We start from the raw sequence: 22,645 nt of genomic DNA on the forward strand, positions 1-22,645 counted from the left end.
TGGATGAAGATTATCTGGGCCCCCCAATTTAGTCCCATTAAGCTGTCTGAGTTTCGCTTCTGCCTCAAATATGGTAATATCTACCTCCATATCCTCATTCCCATTTGTCATGCTACCATTATCCCTAAGATCCTCTTTAGCCTTATTAAAGACTGAGGCAAAGAATTTGTTTAGATATTGGGCCATGCCTAGATTATCTTTAATCTCCACTCCATCCTCAGTGTTTAGTGGCCCCACTTCTTCTTTCTTAGTTTTCTTCTTATTTATATGGCTATAGAACCTTTTACTATTGGTTTTAATTCCCTTTGCAAGCTCCAACTCTATTTGACTTTTAACCTGTCTCACTTTATCCCTACATGTTCTGACCTCAATAAGGTAGCTTTCCTTGCTGATCCCTCCCATCTTCCACTCCCTGTATGCTTTCTGTTTCTTCTTAATCACCTCTCTAAGATGCTTGCTCATCCAGCTTGGTCTACAACTCCTGCCTATGAATTTTTTCCCCTTTCTTGGGATACAGGCTTCTGATAGCTTCTGCAGCTTTGATTTAAAGTAATCCCAGGCCTCCTCTACCTTTAGATCCATAAGTTCTTCAGTCCAATCCACTTCCCTAACTAATTTCCTTAATTTTTGAAAGTCAGCCCTTTAGAAATCAAAAACCCTAGTTGCAGATTTATTTTTGTTAATCCTTTCGTTCAGTTTGAACTGAATTAGCTCATGATCACTTAAACCTAGATTATCCCCTACAACCATTTCTTCTATGAGGTCCTCACTACTCACCAAAACCAAATCTAAAATGGCATCCTCTCTAGTCGGTTCAGCAACTATTTGATGAAGGAATCCATCAGCTATCGCATCTAGGAAAATCTGAGCCCTATTATTATTACTAGCACTGGTCCTCCAGTCTATATCTGGGAAGTTAAAGTCTCCCATGATCACGCAGTTTCCATTAGTATTTACCTCATTAAAAACATTAGAGGGCTCTATCCATAGCCAAATTAGATCCTGGCAGTCTATAGCACACCCCAAGCACTATGCCAGGGGAGGCTCTAATAGTTTTCTTACCCAATGTAATTTTTGCCCAGATGGACTCTGTCTTATCCATTCCATCACTTCTTATTTCTTTACTTTCTACCTCATCATTGATATACAATGCTACTCCACCACCTTTACCTTTATTTCTGTCTTTCCTAAACAGCACATACCCTTCAATACCTGTAGTCCAGCCATGACAACTATTCCACCATGTTTCTGTTATCCCTATAATATCTGGTTTCACTTCCTGCACCAGTAGCTCTAGTTCCTCCACTTTGTTACCTAGGCTTCTCACATTGGTGTACAAACATCTTAATTTTTGCTGTTTGGCCTTGCTCACATTTTGTAGCCTATTAGGCACAGTCATTCTACAGCCAGTATAACCTATTAGACTGGTATCCATACTCCCTTGCTCCTTATATACATTCTCCTACCCACGGCTGTATCCTTTCTTACTTCGTCTTCTTCCCCCTCAATGCTAAAATCTGGTGTGGAGATTACCTGGACATCTCCCAACCATCTCCCCCAAATTCCTAGTTTAAAGCTCTCTTTATCAGTTGTGCCAGCCTCCATCCTAGAAGTCTATTTCCTTCCCTACTCAGATGAAGTCCATCCCGAGAGAACTGTCCTCTGTCCATGAATGCCTCCCAGTGGCCATATATCCCAAAGCCCTCCTTATAGCACCACTGCCTAAGCCATCTGTTGACAGTCATAATCTTGTCACACCTTTGTTGCCCTTCTCTAGGAACAGGCAGAATCCCACTAAAGATCACCTGAGCCTCGATTTCCTTAAGCGTCTTCCCCAGCCTAGCATTGTCTCCCTTAATACTTTCCAGTGAGAATCTAGCCGTATCATTTGTTTCCACATGAAGGATAATTAGGGGTTTCTTTCCCGCTCCCTTTAGGATCCTTTTCAATCTCTGGTCTACATCCCGTATCTTAGCACCTGGTAGACAGCACACCCTTCTATTCTCTGGATCAGCTCTAGTTACAGGCCTGTCTATTCTTCTCAATAAAGAGTCCCCGATCACATAGACCTGCCTTTTCCTGGTGACGGTGTTATTCTCCAGTCTCTCCCGTTCCCTCTGGCTGCAAGTTCTTTCCATTCCTATTTTCCCTTATAATCCTCTTCAACCCATCCTGTATCCTTCTGGGGCTCACATTTGGTGTAGTCTCCCTTGACTCTTCCCCTTTTCCTATAGGACTAGCCTCTCTTCTCTTCTTCCTTGCCCTTCCACCTTCAGCGACTACCTACTGAGCCCCTTCTTCATTTTCCAACTCTGCAAACCTGTTCCTAAGCTCTATTTCTCCTTCACTAGTCTGTCGTTTCCTCTGCCTGGTTCTTTTAGTCACATGCTTCCACTGACCACTTTCCTCACCCAGTCTCCCCTCAAAATTCCCCGGCCCTGCTTCCATCTGTAAGTCTGAGCTTTTCCCTTCAGATACCTCATGTCTTTGCTCCATCATCTGCTCAAACTCCTTCCTAAACTCAACCAGACTTTCCACCTGCATCTCCAAACCTCGGATCTTTTCCTCCATCAGCTCTATCAGACGGCATTTCATGAAGAAAAAACTCTTACCAGGTCCCCCCTCCAGGATCATGTACATACCACAGCTTCCACATCCAGTCATCCTCATTGTGTCTTCCACTACATGAGTCACTCCCACTGCTGCCTCCGTATCTGTCATAGCCTTCTCCTCCAACAGAACACCCACTCAAACTCCCGTTTACAGTTCTGTTTGCTAGCTCGTGTGCCGCTGCAGCTGTCTGTGCCGCTGCCTGACTGGCTGGCTACCTTTATAGGGTAGCCTCCTCCCATTTATATTGAAGGAGCTCCAGCTTGAACACCTCTACTAATCCCAACAGTGCAATAATGCAATTATAAATATATCTAAGCAACTTTATACTCACTTGAAATGAAGCTCCCATTAGTGAGCAATTTGTCACGTTCTGTGCTAGCTGCTGCTTCTGAATGGAGCTCAGGTGTCATACCATGCAGAGTACATTACAGAATGTAGTGACTAATGTGTGAATAATTGTAGCAAGATTTGTATCCAAAACATACACATTAGTCTTACAAAACATATGGAAAAAAGGGCTCTTATAGACAACCATTTCTGTACCTCCAGCAGCACACTGGCATAAGACTTACAGATGGAAATCCACATCGCAAATGGCAGCAGCACTCCATCAGTCAGAGATGCCAACAAAATTCTCATTAATTCTTTCAGGGTGCTACTTTTGTCAGCCTTGATGCCTGTGAGTTTCATTCCACCTGCCCCCAACCTACATTTTCTGCCTTTTTCCGTATCAACCTTTGAGTAAAATGATCTTCCCACCCTAGTTTCCAAAGCCACCAATCTCCTGTCATTCAAATCCCCCCTAAAAATTACTTCCTTGATGCACACAAATCAGTTCATACTACTATTAAAGAAAAGAAAATTAATACTACCTAGATTTCTGGATTTTGCAATGAGTCCTCTCTTCTGCATGTTTCTATTTTAGACTAAGCTCATTAAAGAAGGAACTGTCTTCATTTTGGTGTTTTGTACAGTACTTAGAACACTGTTGGCAACTTTCTGGGTCACCAGAGATCTCGCTTTCTATTCCATGTGCTCTTGCTGATGTTCTTTTTCTTGTATGCAAATAAACAGAAATATTATAGATACTGTTTGCAAATGCTCAGATCACACCTAAGACTTAAAGGACTTTAAGAGAATATAGCTGAACCACTCAATAATAGTGACCATAATATAATTACATTTAATATCCATGTAGGGAGGGAAATACCAAAGAAACCCACCACAGCAGCAATGAACTTTAAAAAGGGGAACTCCACAAAAATGAGGAAGCTAGTTAAATGGAAATTAAAAGGAACAATGACAAGAGTGAAATACCTGCAAGTTGCATGGAAATTATTTAAAAACACCATAATAGAGACTAAAATTAGATGTATACTCCAAATAAAAAACAGTAAGCAGAGTTAAAAAATGCTGTCATGGCTAAACAACAGAGTAAAATAGGCAGTTAGAGGCAAAAAAGCATCCTTTAAAAATCAAAAGTGAAATCCTAACAAGGAAAATAGAAAGGAGTATAAACTCTGGCAAGTGAAGCATAAAAGCATAATGAGGCAGGCCAGAAAAGATTTTGAAGAGCAATTAGCAAAAGACACAAAAACTAATAGCAAAAAACTTTTTAAGTACAGCAGGAGCAGGAAGCCTGTGAAAAAATCAGTAGGGCCACTAGACGATCAAGATACTAAAGGAGCACTCAAGGAAAAGAAGGCTGTTTCAGAGAAAATAAATTCTTTGCATCAGTCCTCACTACAGAGGATGTGAGGGCAATTCCCACACATGACCCATTCTTTTTAGGTGACAAATCTGAGGAACTGTCACGGATTGAGGTGTCAGTAGAGGAGGTTTTGGAACAAATTGATAAATTAAATAATAATAAGTCACCAGGACCAGATGGTATTCACCCAAAGGTTCTGAAGGAACTCAAATATGAAATTGCAGAACTACTAACTGTGGTATGCAATCTATTGCTTAAATCAGCCTCAGTACCAGATGACTGAAGGAAAACTAAAGTAACACTGACTTTTAAAAAAGGCTCCAGAAGTGATCCTGGCAATTACAGGCCAGTAAGCCTAATGTAAGTACCAAGCAAATTGGCTGAAACTACAGTAAAGAAAAGAATTATCAGACACATCAATGAACATGATATTTTGGGAAAGAATCAATTTGGCTTTTGTAAAGGGAAACCATTCTTCACCAATCTATTACAATTCTTTGAGGGTGTCAAGAAACATATGGACAAGAGCGATCTGGTTGATATACTGTACTTGGAGTTTCAGAAAAAAAGGTCCTACACCAAAGGCTCTTCAGCAATGTAAGCAGTTATGGGATAAGAGGGAAAGTCGTCTCATGGATCAGTAACTGGTTAAAAGATGGGAAACAAATGATCAATTTTCAAAATGGAGAGAGGTAAATACCAGTGTCCCCCAAGAATCTGTACTGGGATCTGTGCTGTCCAACATATTCATAAATGATCTGGAAAAGGTGATAAACAGTTGATACAAGAGGTTTTGCTTTTAGCTGTTCTGATCCTGTATAAAAGCCTGCAGAACTCAGGACAGAGATGTGCAGAAATATAGCTAGAAAGGGGTTTAAAACGTTGTAAAAAATCGCCTCTCCAAATTAGCATAACAATGATGGTGGTAGTATAATGCTTTAGCTTGCATAAAACAGTAGTTTTAGGATTAAGGCTTTAGATAACTAGTGATTAATGATAGTTTAGAACTAAAAATAAAAAATAGGAGCTGCAATGATTCTCTATTAGAAAGCATCAAAATGAAGGACACACACTGAATTGACCAATAGCAGATAAGAGATAAGGGTGAAGTAAAGTTCAGCAGGTATGACTCAACTCACTCTCCAAAATACCTGAAGGGTGGAGCTAGGAGGATTTATACTAATAGCTAGAAGGAGGCTCAGTTAGTTTCAGTGACAGATGAAGCTGATTGGCTGAGATGATCTCATTAGGCAGGGAGTATCTATGCTAATTTCTGAAGTTGAAAAAGCAACCAATTAGAGAAGGCCAGAGACTGAGACAGAGTTGTAAGATTAAGGCTTTAAATAAGCAGAAATTAATGGTAGTTTAAATTTAGAAAATCCAACATGACTGACCAAAATGGCGGATATATGGATGATGTAATGGAAGATTCCATCTCTGAAAGATACTGAGTGTCATAGTGGAAAATTCCAGAAACTGATAGGGAATGACTCAGCAGAATCTTCTAGAACCTTCTAACATCCAAGATGGCATCATAAGGGGGCGGAGCTAGACAAGAAGTCACATGTAGGTACGTGTGACCAGGCACCTGATGATGTGACATCATAGGGGAGGAGCTAAAAAGCTGGAAGCTGATTGGCTGAGCCTCAGAGGGCAACCAGTATATAAGGCCAACAGCAGCAACCTGAACTTGTAGTAGGTTTGGGGTTTGATAGAGAACAGAAGCTGTAAGTTACCTGCAAAGAAAAGAAGTTATCTACTTAAGGAGAAGCAGCAGTAGGAATAGAACCTTGAGGTTGCCTGTAACCCCAGCCAACGAAGAAGGCAACAGCCTTCACCGCAGCAGCAGCAATTGCTTTCCATTGGCAGCAGACAATGTCAAACATCAGCAGACAGTGTTTCCCTTTTGACGGATCAGAAGGACCCTATTGATGACTCAGAGGGATCTAAGAATAGTAGAAGTAAGTGTAGTTTTCTGTTCACTATCAAGGAATAAATGGGTTTGGCTTGTAAACAAAGCCAGATGCCTGTGGTCTGAGTGAGATCTTCTCCTATCCATCCAGGAGTCGCCTGGCCAGTGCTTATTGGATGTTAAACGTTAGAAGTTAATTGCTAGTGTTAAGTGAACAATTACATTATATCTTTTAGTTGCTGCACTGCTTTAATTCTAACTGTAGATCTATTGCATTTTGCTCTGTTCTATATATTCTTTCTTGATTTTCTAAAATACACTGTAACCACTTATTTCTTTAAATAGATAATACTTTTGTTTTTGAAGAACTGCTTGTGTGTTTGTTCTTGAGCAAAGGCTGTATCTGTGTCCAGGGCCCACTCTAGGATTTTTGCCGCCCCAAGCAAAAAAATTTTTGGCCACCCGTGTGTTTTTTTTTTTTTTTTTTTTTTTGTGCCCCCCCACCCTTTCCTAACCCTGGGCATGCCACATTTTCTCCACCCACCCATTGCTTCCTGCAGCTCCCCTCCCCACCCTAGCTCACCTCTGCTCTGTCTGCTCCCCTGAACACAACGCCACCTGCTCTGCTTCTCCCCCCTCCCTCAGGCGAGGGAAAGGCAGTGCGTTCAGGGGAGCAGGCTGAGCGGGGAGGGGCAGCGCAGGAAGTAACGGGGGGGGTAGAGGAACCGTTCCCCACCCCAGCTCACCTCTGCTCCATCACTGCCTCCCCCTAGCACATCGCCGCTCAGCTTCTCCCTCCCTCCCAGGCTTGCCATGCACGAAGGGAGGGGGGAGAAGCGGAGTGGCAGCACCGTGTTCAGGGGAGCAGGCAGAGGTGGAGCGGAGGCAAGCTGGGGTGGCAGGGGGACATCGGACAGCTGCAGCAGCACAGGAGCTAGCAAACAGAGCTCTAAACAGGGGAGTTTGAGTGGGAGTTCTGTTGGAGGAGAAGGTAGTTGTACTTGGTTTTGTATTTTTAGTATTTGTGTGTGTGTGTGTAGGGGTTTTGTGCTGGGAGAGCAGCTGAGCCTGATTAGGGGGTGGGGCTTTGTGCTGAGAGAGCAGCTGAGCCCTGCCTAGGGGGTGGGGCTTCTGACTAGGGGCCCTATAAAGGTAGCCAGCCAGTCAGGCAGTGGCACAGGAGCTAGCAAACAGAGCTCTAAACAGGGGAGTTTGCAAGGGGAGTTGGTATTGTGGTGCTTGTTTGGGGTTTGCTTTTGCTGGGGGGGTGGTCTTTTTGGTGTGGCTTGTGTTTCCCAGATTAACAGGATTTAGGTGGGAAGGAGATGACAGATACAGAGGCAGCTGTGGGAGTGACTCCTGCAGTGAAAGACACATTGAGGATGACTGGATGTGGAAGCTGTAGTATGTACATGATCCTGGAGGGGGGAACCGGTAAGAGTTTTGTCTGCATGAAATGCCGTCTGATAGAGCTGATGGAGGAAAAGATCCGAGGTTTGGAGATGCAGGTGGAAAGTCTGGTTGAGTTTAGGAAGGGGTTTGAGCAGATGATGGAGCAAAGATATGAGGTATCTGAAGGGAAAAGCTCAGACTCACAGATGGAACCAGGGCTGGGGAATTTTGAGGAGAGACTGGATGAGGAAAGTGGTCAGTGGAAACATGTGACTCAAAGAACCAGGCAGAGAAAAAGACGGGCTAGTGAAGGAGAAATAGAGCTTAGGAACAGGTTTGCAGAGTTGGAAAATGAAGAAGGGGCTCATCAGGTAGTCGCTGAAGGTGGAAGGGTAAGGAAGAAGAGAAGAGAGGCTAGCCCTATAGAAAAAGGGGAAGAGTCAAGGGAGACTACACCAAATATGAGCCCCAGGAGGATACAGGATGGGTTGAAGAGAATTGTAAGGGAAAATAGGAATGGAAAGAACTTGCAGCCAGAGGGAACAGGGGAGAGACTGGAGAATAGCACTGTCACCAGGAAAAGGCAGGTCTATGTGATCGGGGACTCTTTATTGAGAAGAATAGACAGGCCTGTAACTAGAGCTGATCCTGAGAATAGAAGGGTGTGCTGTCTTCCGGGTGCTAAGATACGGGATGTAGACCTGAGGTTGAAAAGGATCCTCAAGGGAGCGGGAAAGAATCCCCTAATAATCCTTCATGTGGGAACAAATGATACAGCCAGATTCTTGCTGGAAAGTATCAAGGGAGACTATGCTAGGCTGGGGAAGACGCTTAAGGAAATTGAGGCTCAGGTGATCTTTAGCGGGATCCTTCCTGTTCCTAGAGAAGGGCAACAAAGGTGTGACAAGATTATGACTGTCAACAGATGGCTTAGGCAGTGGTGCTATAAGGAGGGCTTTGGGATGTATGGCCACTGGGAGGCATTCACGGACAGAGGTCAGTTCTCTCGGGATGGACTTCATCTCAGTAGGGAAGGAAATAGACTTCTAGGATGGAGGCTGGCACAACTGATAAAGAGAGCTTTAAACTAGGAATTGGGGGGAGATGGATGGGAGATGTCCAGAAAATCTCCACGCCAGATTTTAGCATTGAGAGGGAAGAAGATGAAGTAAGAAAGGATACAGCCATGGGTAGGAGAATGTATATAAGGAGCGAGGGCGGTGTGGATACTAGTCTAATAGGTTATACTGGCTGTAGAATGACTGTGCCTAATAGGGTACAAAATGTGAGCGAGGCCAAACAGCAAAAATTAAGATGTTTATACACCAATGCGAGGAGTCTAGGTAACAAAATGGAGGAACTAGAGCTACTGGTGCAGGAAGTGAAACCAGATATTATAGGGATAACAGAAACATGGTGGAATAGTAGTCATGGCTGGACTACAGGTCTTGAAGGGTATGTGCTGTTTAGGAAAGACAGAAACAAAGGTAAAGGGGGTGGAGTAGCATTGTATATCAACGATGAGTTAGAATGTAAAGAAATAAGAAGCGATGCAATGGATAAGACAGTCTGTCTGGGCAAAAATTACATTGGGGAAGAAAACTAGTAAAGCCTCTCCTGCGATAATGCTTGGGGTGTGCTATAGACCTCCGGGATCTAATTTGGTTATGGATAGAGCCCTTTTTAATGTCTTTAATAAAGTAAATACTAATGGAAACTGCATGATCATGGGAGACTTTAACTTCCCAGATATAGACTGGAGGACCAGTGCTAGTAATAATAATAGGGCTCAGATTTTCCTAGATGCGATAGCTGATGGATTCCTTCATCAAGTAGTTGCTGAACCGACTAGAGGGGATGCCATTTTAGATTTAATTTTGGTGAGTAGCGAGGACCTCAAAGAAGAAATGGTTGTAGGGGACAATCTTGGCTCAAGTGATCATGAGCTAATTCAGTTCAAACTAAATGGAAGGATTAACAAAAATAAATCTGCAATTAGGGTTTTTGATTTCAAAAGGGCTGACTTTCAAAAATTAAGGCAATTAGTTAGGGAAGTGGATTGGACTGAAGAACTTATGGATCTAAAGGCAGTTGAGGCCTGGGATTACTTTAAATCAAAACTGCAGAAGCTATCGGAAGCCTGTACCCCAAGAAAGGGGAAAAAATTCATAGGCAGGAGTTGTAGACCAAGCTGGATGAGCAAGCATCTTAGAGAGGTGATTATGAAGAAGCAGAAAGCATACAGGGAGTGGAAGATGGGAGGGATCAGCAAGGAAAGCTACCTAATTGAGGTCAGAAGATGTAGGGATCAAGTGAGACAGGCTAAAAGTCAAGTAGAGTTGGACCTTGCAAAGGAAATTAAAACCAATAGTAAAAGGTTCTATAGCCATGTAAATAAGAAGAAAACTAAGAAGGAAGAAGTGGGGCCGCTTAACACTGAGGATGGAGCGGAGGTTAAAGATAATCTAGGCATGGCCCAATATCTAAACAAATACTTTGCCTCAGTCTTTAATAAGGCTAAAGAGGATCTTGGGGATAATGGTAGCATGACAAATGGGAAGGAGGATATAGAGGTAGATATTACCATATCAGAGGTAGAAGCGAAACTGAAACAGCTTAATGGGACTAAATCGGGGGGCCCAGATAATTTTCATCCAAGAATATTAAAGGAATTGGCACCTGAAATTGCAAGCCCATTAGCAAGAATTTTTAATGAATCTGTAAACTCAGGAATAGTACCGAATGATTGGAGAATTGCTAATATAGTTCCTATTTTTAAGAAAGGAAAAAAAAGTGATCCAGGTAACTACAGGCCAGTTAGTTTGACATCTGTAGTATGCAAGGTCCTGGAAAAAATTTTGAAGGAGAAATTAGTTAAGGACATTGAAGTCAATGGTAAATGGGACAAAATACAACATGGTTTTACAAAAGGTAGATCGTGCCAAACCAACCTGATCTCCTTCTTTGAGAAGGTAACAGATTTTTTAGATAAAGGAAATGCAGTGGATCTAATTTACCTAGATTTCAGTAAAGCATTTGATACCGTGCCACATGGGGAATTATTAGTTAAATTGGAGAAGATGGGGATCAATAGGAACATCAGAAGGTGGATAAGGAATTGGTTAAAGGGGAGACTGCAAGGGGTCCTACTGAAAGGCGAACTGTCAGGTTGGAGGGAGGTTACCAGTGGAGTTCCTCAGGGATCGGTTTTGGGACCAATCTTATTTAATCTTTTTATTACTGACCTTGGCACAAAAAGTGGGAGTGTGCTAATAAAGTTTGCAGATGATACAAAGCTGGGAGGTATTGCCAATTCGGAGAAGGATCGGGATATTATACAGGAGGATCTGGATGACCTTGTAAACTGGAGTAATAGTAATAGGATGAACTTTAATAGTGAGAAGTGTAAGGTTATGCATTTAGGGATTAATAACAAGAATTTTAGCTATAAGTTGGGGACGCATCAATTAGAAGTAACGGAAGAGGAGAAGGACCTTGGAGTATTGGTTGATCATAGGATGACTATGAGCTGCCAATGTGATATGGCTGTGAAAAAAGCTAATGCGGTTTTGGGATGCATCAGGAGAGGCATTTCCAGTAGGGATAAGGAGGTTTTAGTACCGTTATACAAGGCACTGGTGAGACCTCACCTAGAATACTGTGTGCAGTTCTGGTCTCCCATGTTTAAAAAGGATGAATTCAAACTGGAGCAGGTACAGAGAAGGGCTACTAGGATGATCCGAGGAATGGAAAACTTGTCTTATGAAAGGAGACTTAAGGAGCTTGGTTTGTTTAGCCTAACTAAAAGAAGGTTGAGGGGAGATATGATTGCTCTCTACAAATATATCAGAGGGATAAATATAGGAGAGGGAGAGGAATTATTTCAGCTCAGCACCAATGTGGACACAAGAACAAATGGGTATAAACTGGCCACCAGGAAGTTTAAACTTGAAATCAGATGAAGGTTTCTAACCATCAGAGGAGTGAAGTTTTGGAATAGCCTTCCAAGGGAAGCAGTGGGGGCAAAAGATCTATCTGGCTTTAAGATTCTACTCGATAAGTTTATGGAGGAGATGGTATGATGGGATAATGGGATTTTGGTAAGTAATTGATCTTTAAATATTCAGGGTAAATAGGCCAAATCCCCTGAGATGGGATATTAGATGGATGGGATCTGAGTTACTATAGAAAATTCTTTCCTGGGTATCTGGCTGGTGAATCTTGCCCATGTGCTCAGGGTTTGGCTGATTTGCCATGTTTGGGGTCGGGAAGGAATTTTCCTCCAGGGCAGATTGGAGAGGCCCTGGAGGTTTTTTTTGCCTTCCTCTGTAGCATGGGGCATGGTTGACTGGAGGGAGGCTTCTCTGCTCCTTGAAGTTTTGAACCATGATTTGAGGACTTCAATAGCTCAGACATGGGTGAGGTTTTTCATAGGAGTGGTGTGTGACATTCTGTGGCCTGCGCTGTGCAGGAGGTCGGACTAGATGATCAGAGTGGTCCCTTCTGACCTTAGTATCTATGACATTTCTAGGGGCAGCATTCCGGCACCGGCCATGCTGCCCCTAGAAATGTGCCACCCCAAGCGCCTGCTTGTTTTCCTGGTGCCTAGAGCCGGCCCTATCCGTGTCCTTTCAAGGGTTAGCAAGACAAGCTTGTTCTGGGGAGCCCTCTGTGGGTCAGAGACAAGCCCCTTGGTAACACTCTGGCCAGGCCTGCTGATGGCAGCGGGGCGGGGGATACTGGAGATATCACCTGGGAGGGCTGCAGGGCTCCTCGGCATGCATGGGGTGGTACTGGTGGCAGCGAAGGCAGCTGGGCAGGCATGTGGAAGCCCTGGCTGTGCCAGAAGAGCATGCAGCCAGCAGCAGCTCACTGGGCACCAGTCAGTGCAGGTGCAGCACCACCCAAATGTCAGGCGGATTGCATCCACGCAGGCACAGCTTGTGCATGCACCACTTGCAGCATGTGGTCCAGCTCTGCGCCCATGTGGCGACGCCATGCCGAGCCAGCACCAGCATGAGGCCCAGCTCCAGCCCTCCTTGTATGATGTGCAGCAGTAGTGGCTCCCTGCCCCAGCAACCCACCCTCTGCTGTGCACATATCCACCACACACACCACCCCCTGTTGCATTTGGTGCCAAGCCATAGCGACCTCTGGTGGGTGAAAGGCAGAAGTGGCACACATCTCAGGCAGATAATATATTTTGGAGTGAGGGTCAGCAATATAGCCCAATCTCAGGATAGCACAATTTGCATCCCAACTGCTAAAATTCCTGAACTGTTGGTTAAAAATAGCCCATTTGGACAGTAATAGTTTGCCAGAGTGCTGCTGCATTCTGGTGTGACTGGTAGTCTGGCAAAGTGTCATTATGGAGTACAAACATAAGTCTGGAGCTCAGAAGTGGTGAGAAAAACAAGAAAAAGAAATCCGACTTGAAAAAAGCAGGAAGGGTAGTTGTACTTTGACTGTGGGGTTAGGCCCACAAAGATCAGGCAGAACCACTAGTCACTACAGTTAATAGTGGGCCTAATAGTTCAGAGCAAGCCTGTGATGATTCTGTTTAAAATGGGTGATTTAAGTACAAAAACAGTCCAAACTAGTGTTCTTGCATGGGAGGAAACACTCTACCAATGAGGCTGAAAAAACAAGCATTGCTGGAAGTAATATTGCATTTGAAGAGAATGAAGGATGTGGACTTGATATTCGACTATCTGCAACTCTGATCAAAACTTTTGTTTGACAAGGGCCACCTAGGCATCCAAACACATTTCCTGGTGATGGAAAAAGTTTCCAAATTCTATATTAAAATCAACCAAAAAAACCCCAGAGAAGTTTCTGACAGGGATTGGCTTGTGTGGACTGAAAGTGCAGAATTGCTCTCAATTCCCTTGTAATTATTCAGTTCAGACGCTGTTTCTTGCAAATTGATTTTTGGCAAGTGACAATGGCTGGAAGAAGAAATTATGAAGCAAATTGTGCGATAACATTGCCTGTGATGATGCAGGCAATTTATCTGAAATGGCAAAATTTAGAGAAGATTTGCCCAAGAAACTGATATAAAAAGTCACGGCTAGACAAAGAAATAGAAGCTAAAGCGAAGTACTAGAGGGATTTGCTTAACCAAATTTTGTCAATTAGTTTGTTCCTGGGTGAGAAAGGACTTGCTTTCATGGGAATGTCAAACACAATTGGAAACTGTCATAACAGTAATTTCCTTGAAATTGTTTAATTGCTTGCCAAATACAATCCAATTCTTCAGGATCATATATATAAAGTGAGGCTTCCCGTAGCTCCCATTGCCTGGAACAGCGAACCGCGGCCACTGGGAGCTGCAAGCAGCAGCACCTGCAGATGCTCAGGTAAACAAAGCATCACATGGCCCACCAGGGGCTTACCCTGAAAAAGCCACAAACCAAGTTTGGGAACACTTGGACTAGATGGCTAGGTCGCGTGGAAAGTATTAAACCAATTGCAAAACATATGCCACTAATAACACATGCACTTATCAAGTGTGAGGAACTAAATCTGTCTTCCAAGTGCAAAACAGAGCTAAAGGGAATTCAGTGCTACATACAGTCATTTAAATGTACTTTTGATGGCAACAATACGGCTCAAAATATTGATGGTCATAGATCAACACAATAATGCTCCTCAATCAAGAGAGGCAATTCTTGATGTGTTTCAGAGTAGCAGCCGTGTTAGTCTGCATTCACAAAAAGAAAAGGAGGACTTGTGGCACCTTAGAGACTAACAAATTTATTAGAGCATAAGCTTTCGTGAGCTACAGCTCACTTCATTGTATGCATTTGGTGGAAAAAACAGAGGGGAGATTTATATATACACACACACAGAGAACATGAAACAATGGGTTTTATCATACACACTGTAAGGAGAGTGATCACTTAAGATGAGCCATCACCAGCAGCGGGAGGAGGAAAACCTTTCATGGTGACAAGCAAGGTAGGCTATTTCCAGCAGTTAACAAGAACATCTGAGGAACAGTGGGGTGGGGGGGGGGGAGAAATAACATGGGGAAATAGTTTTACTTTGTGTAATGACTCATCCATTGCCAGTCGCTATTCAAACCTAAGTTAATTGTATCCAGTTTGCAAATTAATTCCAATTCAGCAGTCTCTCGTTGGAGTCTGTTTTTGAAGTTCTTTTTGTTGAAGGATAGCCACCCTCAGGTCTGTAATCAAGTGACCGGAGAGACTGAAGTGTTCTCCGACTGGTTTTTGAATGTTATAATTCTTGACGTCTGATTTGTGTCCATTTATTCTTGATGTGTAAGTACAAAACATTGACGACTTGATTGAGGAGCTTAAAGAATTATGTGGTAAGTGGAAAACTCTATCAGAAGCCAAGCGTGCAGCCGAAGCAGATCTGCCAACTGAAACTAAAATCCCCAAGAAACACACACAAAAGAGAAATCTGTTTCACGATGAAACACCAGAAGTCCAATGGGAGAAGAGAATGAAGAGATTTTTAAAATGAATGTTTATATTTTACAAGCTTGTTGACTGTTTAATCTGCGGGCTGATACAGTGGTTTGTCATGGCCAGAGATAATTTATTTCAGCTTTCTGTGGTTATATTTGGAATTCACTGATATGCAAATTGGAAATTTGAGTTCCGCTTTTTGCAGAGAATATGGCAACAATGTATCCACAGACATCATCGATGAAGTGATACACATAAAAGCAATTTATAAGGCAAACTTTGGAAGTGCACGCCTCAAACCACTAGTGAAATAAAATTCATGAGCTCAGGTTGGAATGTCTCTTTCCTAATGTCCCCATAGCTCTGTGGATATTCTGTAACAACCACTACCTGTTTCTGAAGCCGACAGATCTTTTAGCAAAATTAAAAATCCAAAAGTGTACAAAGATCAACAATCGGACAAGAGATTAAAGGTCTTGCTATTGAACAAGATCTTGTCAGGTCATTGAACTTTGAAGATATAATTGGGTTTTTTTGTGCAGAAAAACCATCAAAGAGTCGCATTTTAGAACCCCTTCTGCATTAAGATATTATGGGGTTTTTAAATTTTTTTTAAATATTGTTCATATTCAGTTACATCTTGTATATCAATTTTTTTTTAAGATAAACACCTAATTGATTCATGTGTAATTAGCCTACTTGATACTTTAGGTGCTTTCTTACTCTGCGCTTTAAATTTCCTAATATCATAGAAGATTAGGGTTGGAAGAGACCTCAGGGAGTCATCTAGTCCAACCACCCCCTCCCCCCAAAGCAGGACCAATCCCCAACTAATCATCCCAGCCAGGGCTTTGTCAAGCCAGGCTTTAAAAACCTCTAAGGATGGAGATTCCACCACTTCCCTAGGTAACCCATTCCAGTGCTTTACCACCCTCCTAGTGAAACAGTTTTTCCTAATATCCAACTTAGACCTCCCCCACTGCAACTTGAGACCATTGCTCCTTGTTCTATCATCTGCCACCACTGAGAACAGCCTAGCTCCATCCTCTTAGTCTTTATAACCCCCCTTCATGTAGTTGAAGGCTGCTATCAAATCCCCCCCTTCTCTTCTGCAGATTAAACCCAGTTCCCTCAACCTCTCCTCATCATTTTCATTGCCCTCCACTGGACTCCAATTTCATTCCATTATGTATGTATTTAAATATATAATTCAAATAACAAAATCTAGATCTTATATTTAGGCTCACAATTTGTTTAATACTGATGCTGGGGGAAAATTAACTACATCAAGCAATGCCACAATTTATGTATAGTGGGTTCTAATGTGTTATCAATAAGATTAAACAGTAGTGTTTGTAAACCTCAGCCATAGGCGCCAACTCCAAGGGTGCTCTGGGACTAGAGCACCCACAGGGAAAAATTAGTGGGTACTCTGCCCCCACCAGCAGCCACCACCTCCTCCCTGTCCCCTGAGCACACCACGTTCCTGCTCCTCCGCCTACTTCCCAGCGTTTCCCGCCCAGCCACCACCAAACTGCTGTTTTGGCAATGCTAAAATGCTCCAGGAGGGGGAGAGGAGTGTGAATGTGGCACGCTCAGGGGAGGAGGCGGGGGCCAGCACAGGGATTTGGGGAAGGAGTTGGAATATTGGCAGGGAGGGGGCAGAGCTGGGGTGGGGACTTTGGGGAAGAGGCAGAGCTGGGGGTAGGGGGGGGGAATTGAGCACCCACAGAAAAGAGGGGAAGTTAGACTCCTATGACCTCAGCCATCCCTTTCTAAGGGGCCCATTGACTGTTCTGCACTGGATCCTGGAATTGCTGTCAGTGGACCTGACTCTGGCAATTCCTTGGGGGGGGGCCCACAACCTGGTTACCCTTTTCTTAAATTATTGATGGGCTAAGTGTTTAATAGAGCCCAACGCCAAACTTGTAGATAATGTAATTGGTGCCTAAAAACTTAGGGTAACTGCAGCAGCAAAGCGGTAGCAACAACGGCAGCCTGATTACCAATATTATTAGACAGAGCAGAAGGGATTATAGAAGGAGTGATTTTCTGTTAAGGAATGACTGGGTATGCCTGTAAATAAAGCTGGATGCCTGTGTCTGAGTGCAATCCACCCCCACCCATTCTGTCACCATTTGGTCAGCGCTTACAGGACACTAGTGTTAAATAATAAATGCTTTCTTAATATGTAATGTTAGGTATTACATATAGTCTATTTTTTATTCTCTTGCACTTCTTTGGTACATGACTTCTAAATGAAAAATAATTGTATTCTATGATGTCTTGTAGATTAGTGTTTTTTTTTTTTTTCTTGCTTCATTGAATGTATTGTAACTGATTCTTTATTTCTGAAGGAATTATTGCTTGAATGTTAATCCTTTAAGCGGACGGCTTTCTCCGTATCCTCCCATGGGTTAGCAGAATTAGTCTCCTCTGGGAAGTCCTCTGTAGGTTAGAGACAAACCTCCTGGTAAAACCCTGGCAATTCCTCTAAGGCGAGCCACCCCTTATTACTCATTTGGGCCGAGTAAATTGACAATCAATTTATGGTTATAGGCAAGCCAGTATTGAGGGTGCCTTGGGTACAAATAGTGGGATAACAGTCAGGTGGCAAAATTTGCAGGTGATATAAAATAAATCTAGATGGCTGTGAAGAATTCCAAAGGGATCTCACAAAACTGGGTGACTGGGCAACAAAATGGCAAATGAAATTCATATTGACAAATGCAAAGTAATGCCCTTTAAATGAAGGAGTCTAAATTCTTTCTTATCAATCAAGAAAGATCCTAGAATCATCGATAATTCTCTGAAAACATCCGCTCGACATGCAGCGGCAGTCAAAAAAGCTAACAGAATATTAGGAATCATTAGGAAAGGGATAGATAATGAGAGTATCATAATGCCACTATATAAATCCACAGTATGGTCACACCTTGAATTCTGCATGCAGTTTTGGTTGCTTGATCTCAGAAAAGATATTGCAGAACTGGAGAAATAAAGACAGAAGGGCAACAATAATGAGGGGTATGGAACAGCTTTCCGATGAGACTAAAAGGAATGGGACTATACAGATTAGAAAAGAGATGACTAAGAGGGGATATGATAAAGGTCTATAAAATCGTGAATGGTGTGAAGAAAATGAATAGGGAAGTATAATTTACCACTTCACACAACACAAGAACTAACAAGAACCTAATGAAATTAATAGACAGCAGGCTTAAAACTAAGATAAGGAAGTACTTCTTCACACAATGCACAGTCAACCTGTGAAACTCATTGCAGGGGATGTTGTGAAAGCCAAAAATATAACTGGGTTAAATAACTAATAAGTTGTGAAGGATAGGTCCATCAATGTTTATTAGTCAAGCTGATCAGAACACAATCCTATTCTCCTTGTGTCCCTAGCCCCTGTCTCCCAGAAGCTGGGAGTGGATGACAAGTGATGGATCATTTGGTAATTGCCCTGTTCTGTTCATTCCCTCTGAAGCATCTGGCACTGGCCACTGTCAGAAGACCGGATACTGGGCTAGATGGACCACTGGTCTGATCCAGTATGGCCACTTTTATATTCTTATGACATATACAGAAACAGTTCTGTTTTGTTATCCCTGCCACTACAAATTTACTGGCACTTGTGTTTGGTTCTAAATTCCCAGGCAAAAATGTTGTGAATCTCCATCAATTACTTAAAATAAGATCTTTAACAATGCAGTCGTCTTAATAAAAAAAAAAAAAAAAGGCGCACACATGACAAGTCCTGGAAATGCAGAGATAATTTTTAGGTTCACAATTGTTAGAACATATGGAAAGGTATAGTTAAGGCCACCAAAATGACCTAGCATTACTCCCATCGTTCACAGATCTGCCACCACCAGCAATTACTGCACCTTGTTTATAAGACAGACATTTTGATGAAGGACACTTCAGGAAAGATATTTTGGAACAAGTTTAAAGAAGTTCACAGCTTTGGCTTATGAATTTCTTAAATACATTAAATCTACTTTGTGCATAATTTGCTGCTTGAATGGAGAAACGATTGGCTTTGGTTTTGTACATAATGTAACTGTTCCCCATTCTTCCTACCTTGCGCTCTTTTATGTAAGATGTCTCATTTTTCATTTGGACTTAAGAGATTTATGGCTGTGTTTGTATTATGTCTCCCATTATAACACTTTTACCTTATGAACCCAGCCAATGGGAGCTGTGGGAAGCAGCGCCTGCAGGCGAAGACGCTGCAGGGACATGCTGGCTGCCGCTTCCCATAGCTCCCGTTGGCCGGGAACAGGGAACCGCAGTCACTGGGAGCTGCGGGGGGCGGTGCCTATGGACGCTCAATGTCAGCAAAATGTCTCTCTACCCACAATCAGATTACCTTGATGGGCTTCAGGTTGCCCACTGTTATAAACCCTGCATATCTTGGGGAAATTGTCTTGAACAACCAACCATCCTGATGTAAAATTCTTTTATGACCACTGGGAGAGAGCTAATGTAGGGGGAAAATACAACGGATATATTTCTGAAATGGTCGCTAAACTGCCAAATTGTTGCTTTTTTCAGAATCAAAAGATGTTAAAGAAAATTGGAGTTTTCTAGTCCTATCTATCCAAACCGCTGTTAAGTAATAGTTTAGGAAGTGAGATTGTAGTGAGAGATTCTGCTTTGAATGTTCTAAAATACTTTGCAGCACCTTACTAGAGGCTTACAGAAAACCCTTGGAAGGGATTTAAAAATACTGAAAAATTCACTTCTTCCTATTGATATGATTAAGGTGGTGACAGTATCAGGACACTTCAGTTTCCATAAAAGAGTAATTAGTTTTAAGATTAAAGCTCTAAGTAAAAATTAATGATAGTTTAAATTTAGAAAATCCAACATGGTTGATCAAAATGGCAGGGATGGGGATGACATAGTTCACATTTTAGGTAGGGGAAAGTTCCAGCAAACAAGATGGTGTTAGAGGGAGGAGCTTAAAAAGGTCTAGAATCTAAGATGGCATCAGAGGAGGAGCTTTCCTACCTAAAAAATAAGTGTAATGTCCTGGGAAGGAGCTGAAAAGCTACAAGCTGATTGGCTGAGAGAGCAACTAGTATACAAGATCAATAGCTAGCAGGCTGAGACTGTAGTGGGTTTGACAGCAGGCTGAGATTATAGGAGGCTTTCAGCTAACAGGCTGAAAGTAGTGGGTTTGAGACTTTGCATAAGAATGGAAGCTGCCTGAAAAGAAAAACTGAACATCCTGAAAAGCAGCTACCTGAAAAGCAACTACCTAGAAAAACAGCAGCAGCAGAATTCTAAAGTTGCCGTGACAATGAGTAACTGCCTGCTAGCAGCTACCTTGCCAACAGCAACAGAAAAGCGGCAACCACCATTGCATCCGCAGCCTGACTGAGCAACAGCACAGCTGTGGAACCCATACTTCTGGAAATCAGACAGAGCAGAAGGACCAATTAGACAGGTCAGAGAAATTCTGAATAAAAAGTTCAAGTCTGATCTTCTTTTCTCTCTATTATTTAAGAGCATATAGGTTTGTTTCTAAATAAAACTGGATGCCTGCATCTTGAGTGAGATCTCCCCTACCTGTCTTGTAACCGCTTGGCCAGTGCTTATAGGATGTTAAATGTTTAACGTTAAGGGTTAATGTTGATGTCAAGTAAATGTTTATTTTTAATGTGAATACGGTAATGGTTTTTCATATGTGTACAGAGGTTGCATATACCACATAGTATTAAGTACAGGGTTAAAATGTATCACTAAGCTAAAAGCCTTTTGTGTATACAGGAAACTATGTGCATGTTACATTGAAACTACTGTATTTCCTGTAAGTGATAGTTATCCTATATAATGTGTCTTTTTGTTGCATCGCTTCTTTTAAATATAATTCTATTGCATTTTACTCTAGTCTATGTATGCTCTTGCTTCATTAAATAAATTGAAATAACCACTTATTTCTTTAAATAAAAATTAATTTTGTTTTTGAAGAATTATTGCTTGTGTGGTCATCCTTGAGTGGAAGGCTGTATCTGTGTCCTTTCAGGGGTTAGCTTTTTTTGGGGAGCCCTCTGCGGGTCTGAGACAAACCCCCTGGTAACATCCTGACAATTCTTTTAGGGCTCAACCTTGTTAGCCTACAACAGCACTTTTAATTTAACACAAGGGTATCATATTTGGCATCTAAAATTTTAGGGTAAAAAGATCATCTCATTCTTGAATCCTCAGAGCTTCCAAATTTAATTTACCTTAAGCATTCCAGAAAAATTCTAGCCTTCCGTAACGTCAATTATGAAATTAAAGGCTCATAATGGAAGGCAATCCCAATCTCTAAGGATGGGAAGACTAGCATCTCTACATATTTATCCATTGGATTGTTAAGTGACATACTTCCAGAAATATCCATTTTTTCCAGTGGGTTTTTTTTTTTTTTTTGCTAGACTTCCACTGCACAGCTGGAAAGTGAGTATGAAAGGCATCTTGATCCAATATGAATTTTATATACTGAGTTATATTCAGGAAGATTCCATATCCAGCTAGTAAACGTTCCCTGAGGAATTACACCAGTACAAAATAAATCTTAATACTGCTGTCAAATGCTAAAAATCGAAAGTAGGGTGAGCCGAGCCAAGCCCCTAGGTAGCTGGGTATACAAATAAACCTCCCACTTTAGTCTTGGACAATTACATCCATAGGCAGATGTGCTCACCATTTAATTTAATTTCCTTAAACTATTTGGTAGTTTAATGGGAAGCAATGAGGTCATCGAGATGAAACTTAATAAAGACACCATTTTGCAATACTAATCCTGTCCAGCTAAGATCTGCATTTGCCTCCTGCTTCAAACCCCAAATACCTTCTTCAGAACAGAATATAGTTATGTTTGAACAGTGTGTCACACCTAGTGGGGACATTAATCAAAATATTCTATGATTAAAACTGTCAAGCAAATTTTAAACTTATCAAGACACAGCACTAAGATGATGAATTTGGGGAGGTTAATGGGACAGCCTGACTGAACTCTATTTTCTCTTGGACACAAATTAATGCATAAATAGGTTTGTGGGTCAGAGCTAGAAATACCAGCAAATTATCTACTGATGGAGCTCTGCATGTTTCTATTTCTCTTGACAAACCTGGTCAAAGTTCACACAGCAGAACAGAAGGAACCATGCCTACAGTGAGAGAGAGGGTAGTGTTGCCTAGTTCCCCATACCAGTTTGAAGGCTTGAACTCTGATACCACTCATTTTTTTTTTCCTCTTGCTTCAGCTGCTCTTCATCAGGATGAACAGCTAACTTTGAGGTCTTTGGCCCAAGAAGGTGGACGTAGTGAATACCCAGCTTTCTCTGCTGCTACTTGCCTCTGAAAGAGATGTTGTAAAACTTCCTGCAGGAGATGAACCTAGAAACAATTAAAATTGAGAAGCCGTTCCACACAAACTTGTTTTGTAGATTCCCTGGGGCAAAACATATTAAGCGTTGAACTCACTCCTCTAACTGCTTATTACTACTACTATTGGAGGGTAGTACCGGTCAAAAGTGTTATGAACACAACACTAATTTCATTAGCTCCATAAATGTAATT

General features: G+C 42.0%; 1 protein-coding gene and 1 long non-coding RNA gene across 2 annotated transcripts in view; both read right to left on the reverse strand.

The window, feature by feature from the left end:
* Positions 1 to 17,264: 17,264 nt before the first annotated feature.
* On the reverse strand, positions 17,265 to 18,266 carry LOC119850413. Its single transcript, XR_005290845.1, has 2 exons — positions 18,003 to 18,266; positions 17,265 to 17,515 (listed from the first exon to the last, which is right to left on the reverse strand). It is a non-coding gene; the product is annotated as an uncharacterized LOC119850413 (long non-coding RNA).
* A 1,366-nt stretch (positions 18,267 to 19,632) lies between these two features.
* Positions 19,633 to 22,645, reverse strand: part of LOC119850410 (protein adenylyltransferase SelO-like) — a 38,888-nt gene continuing 35,875 nt past the window's right edge. Inside the window, 1 exon segment of the mRNA XM_038388328.2 lies at positions 19,633 to 22,462. Within this exon segment, the coding sequence (XP_038244256.1) occupies positions 22,340 to 22,462 (123 nt within the window). The 3' untranslated portion in view covers positions 19,633 to 22,339.

Source organism: Dermochelys coriacea, chromosome 2 (genome assembly GCF_009764565.3).
Source record: "Dermochelys coriacea isolate rDerCor1 chromosome 2, rDerCor1.pri.v4, whole genome shotgun sequence".
Lineage (NCBI taxonomy): Eukaryota > Metazoa > Chordata > Testudines > Dermochelyidae > Dermochelys > Dermochelys coriacea.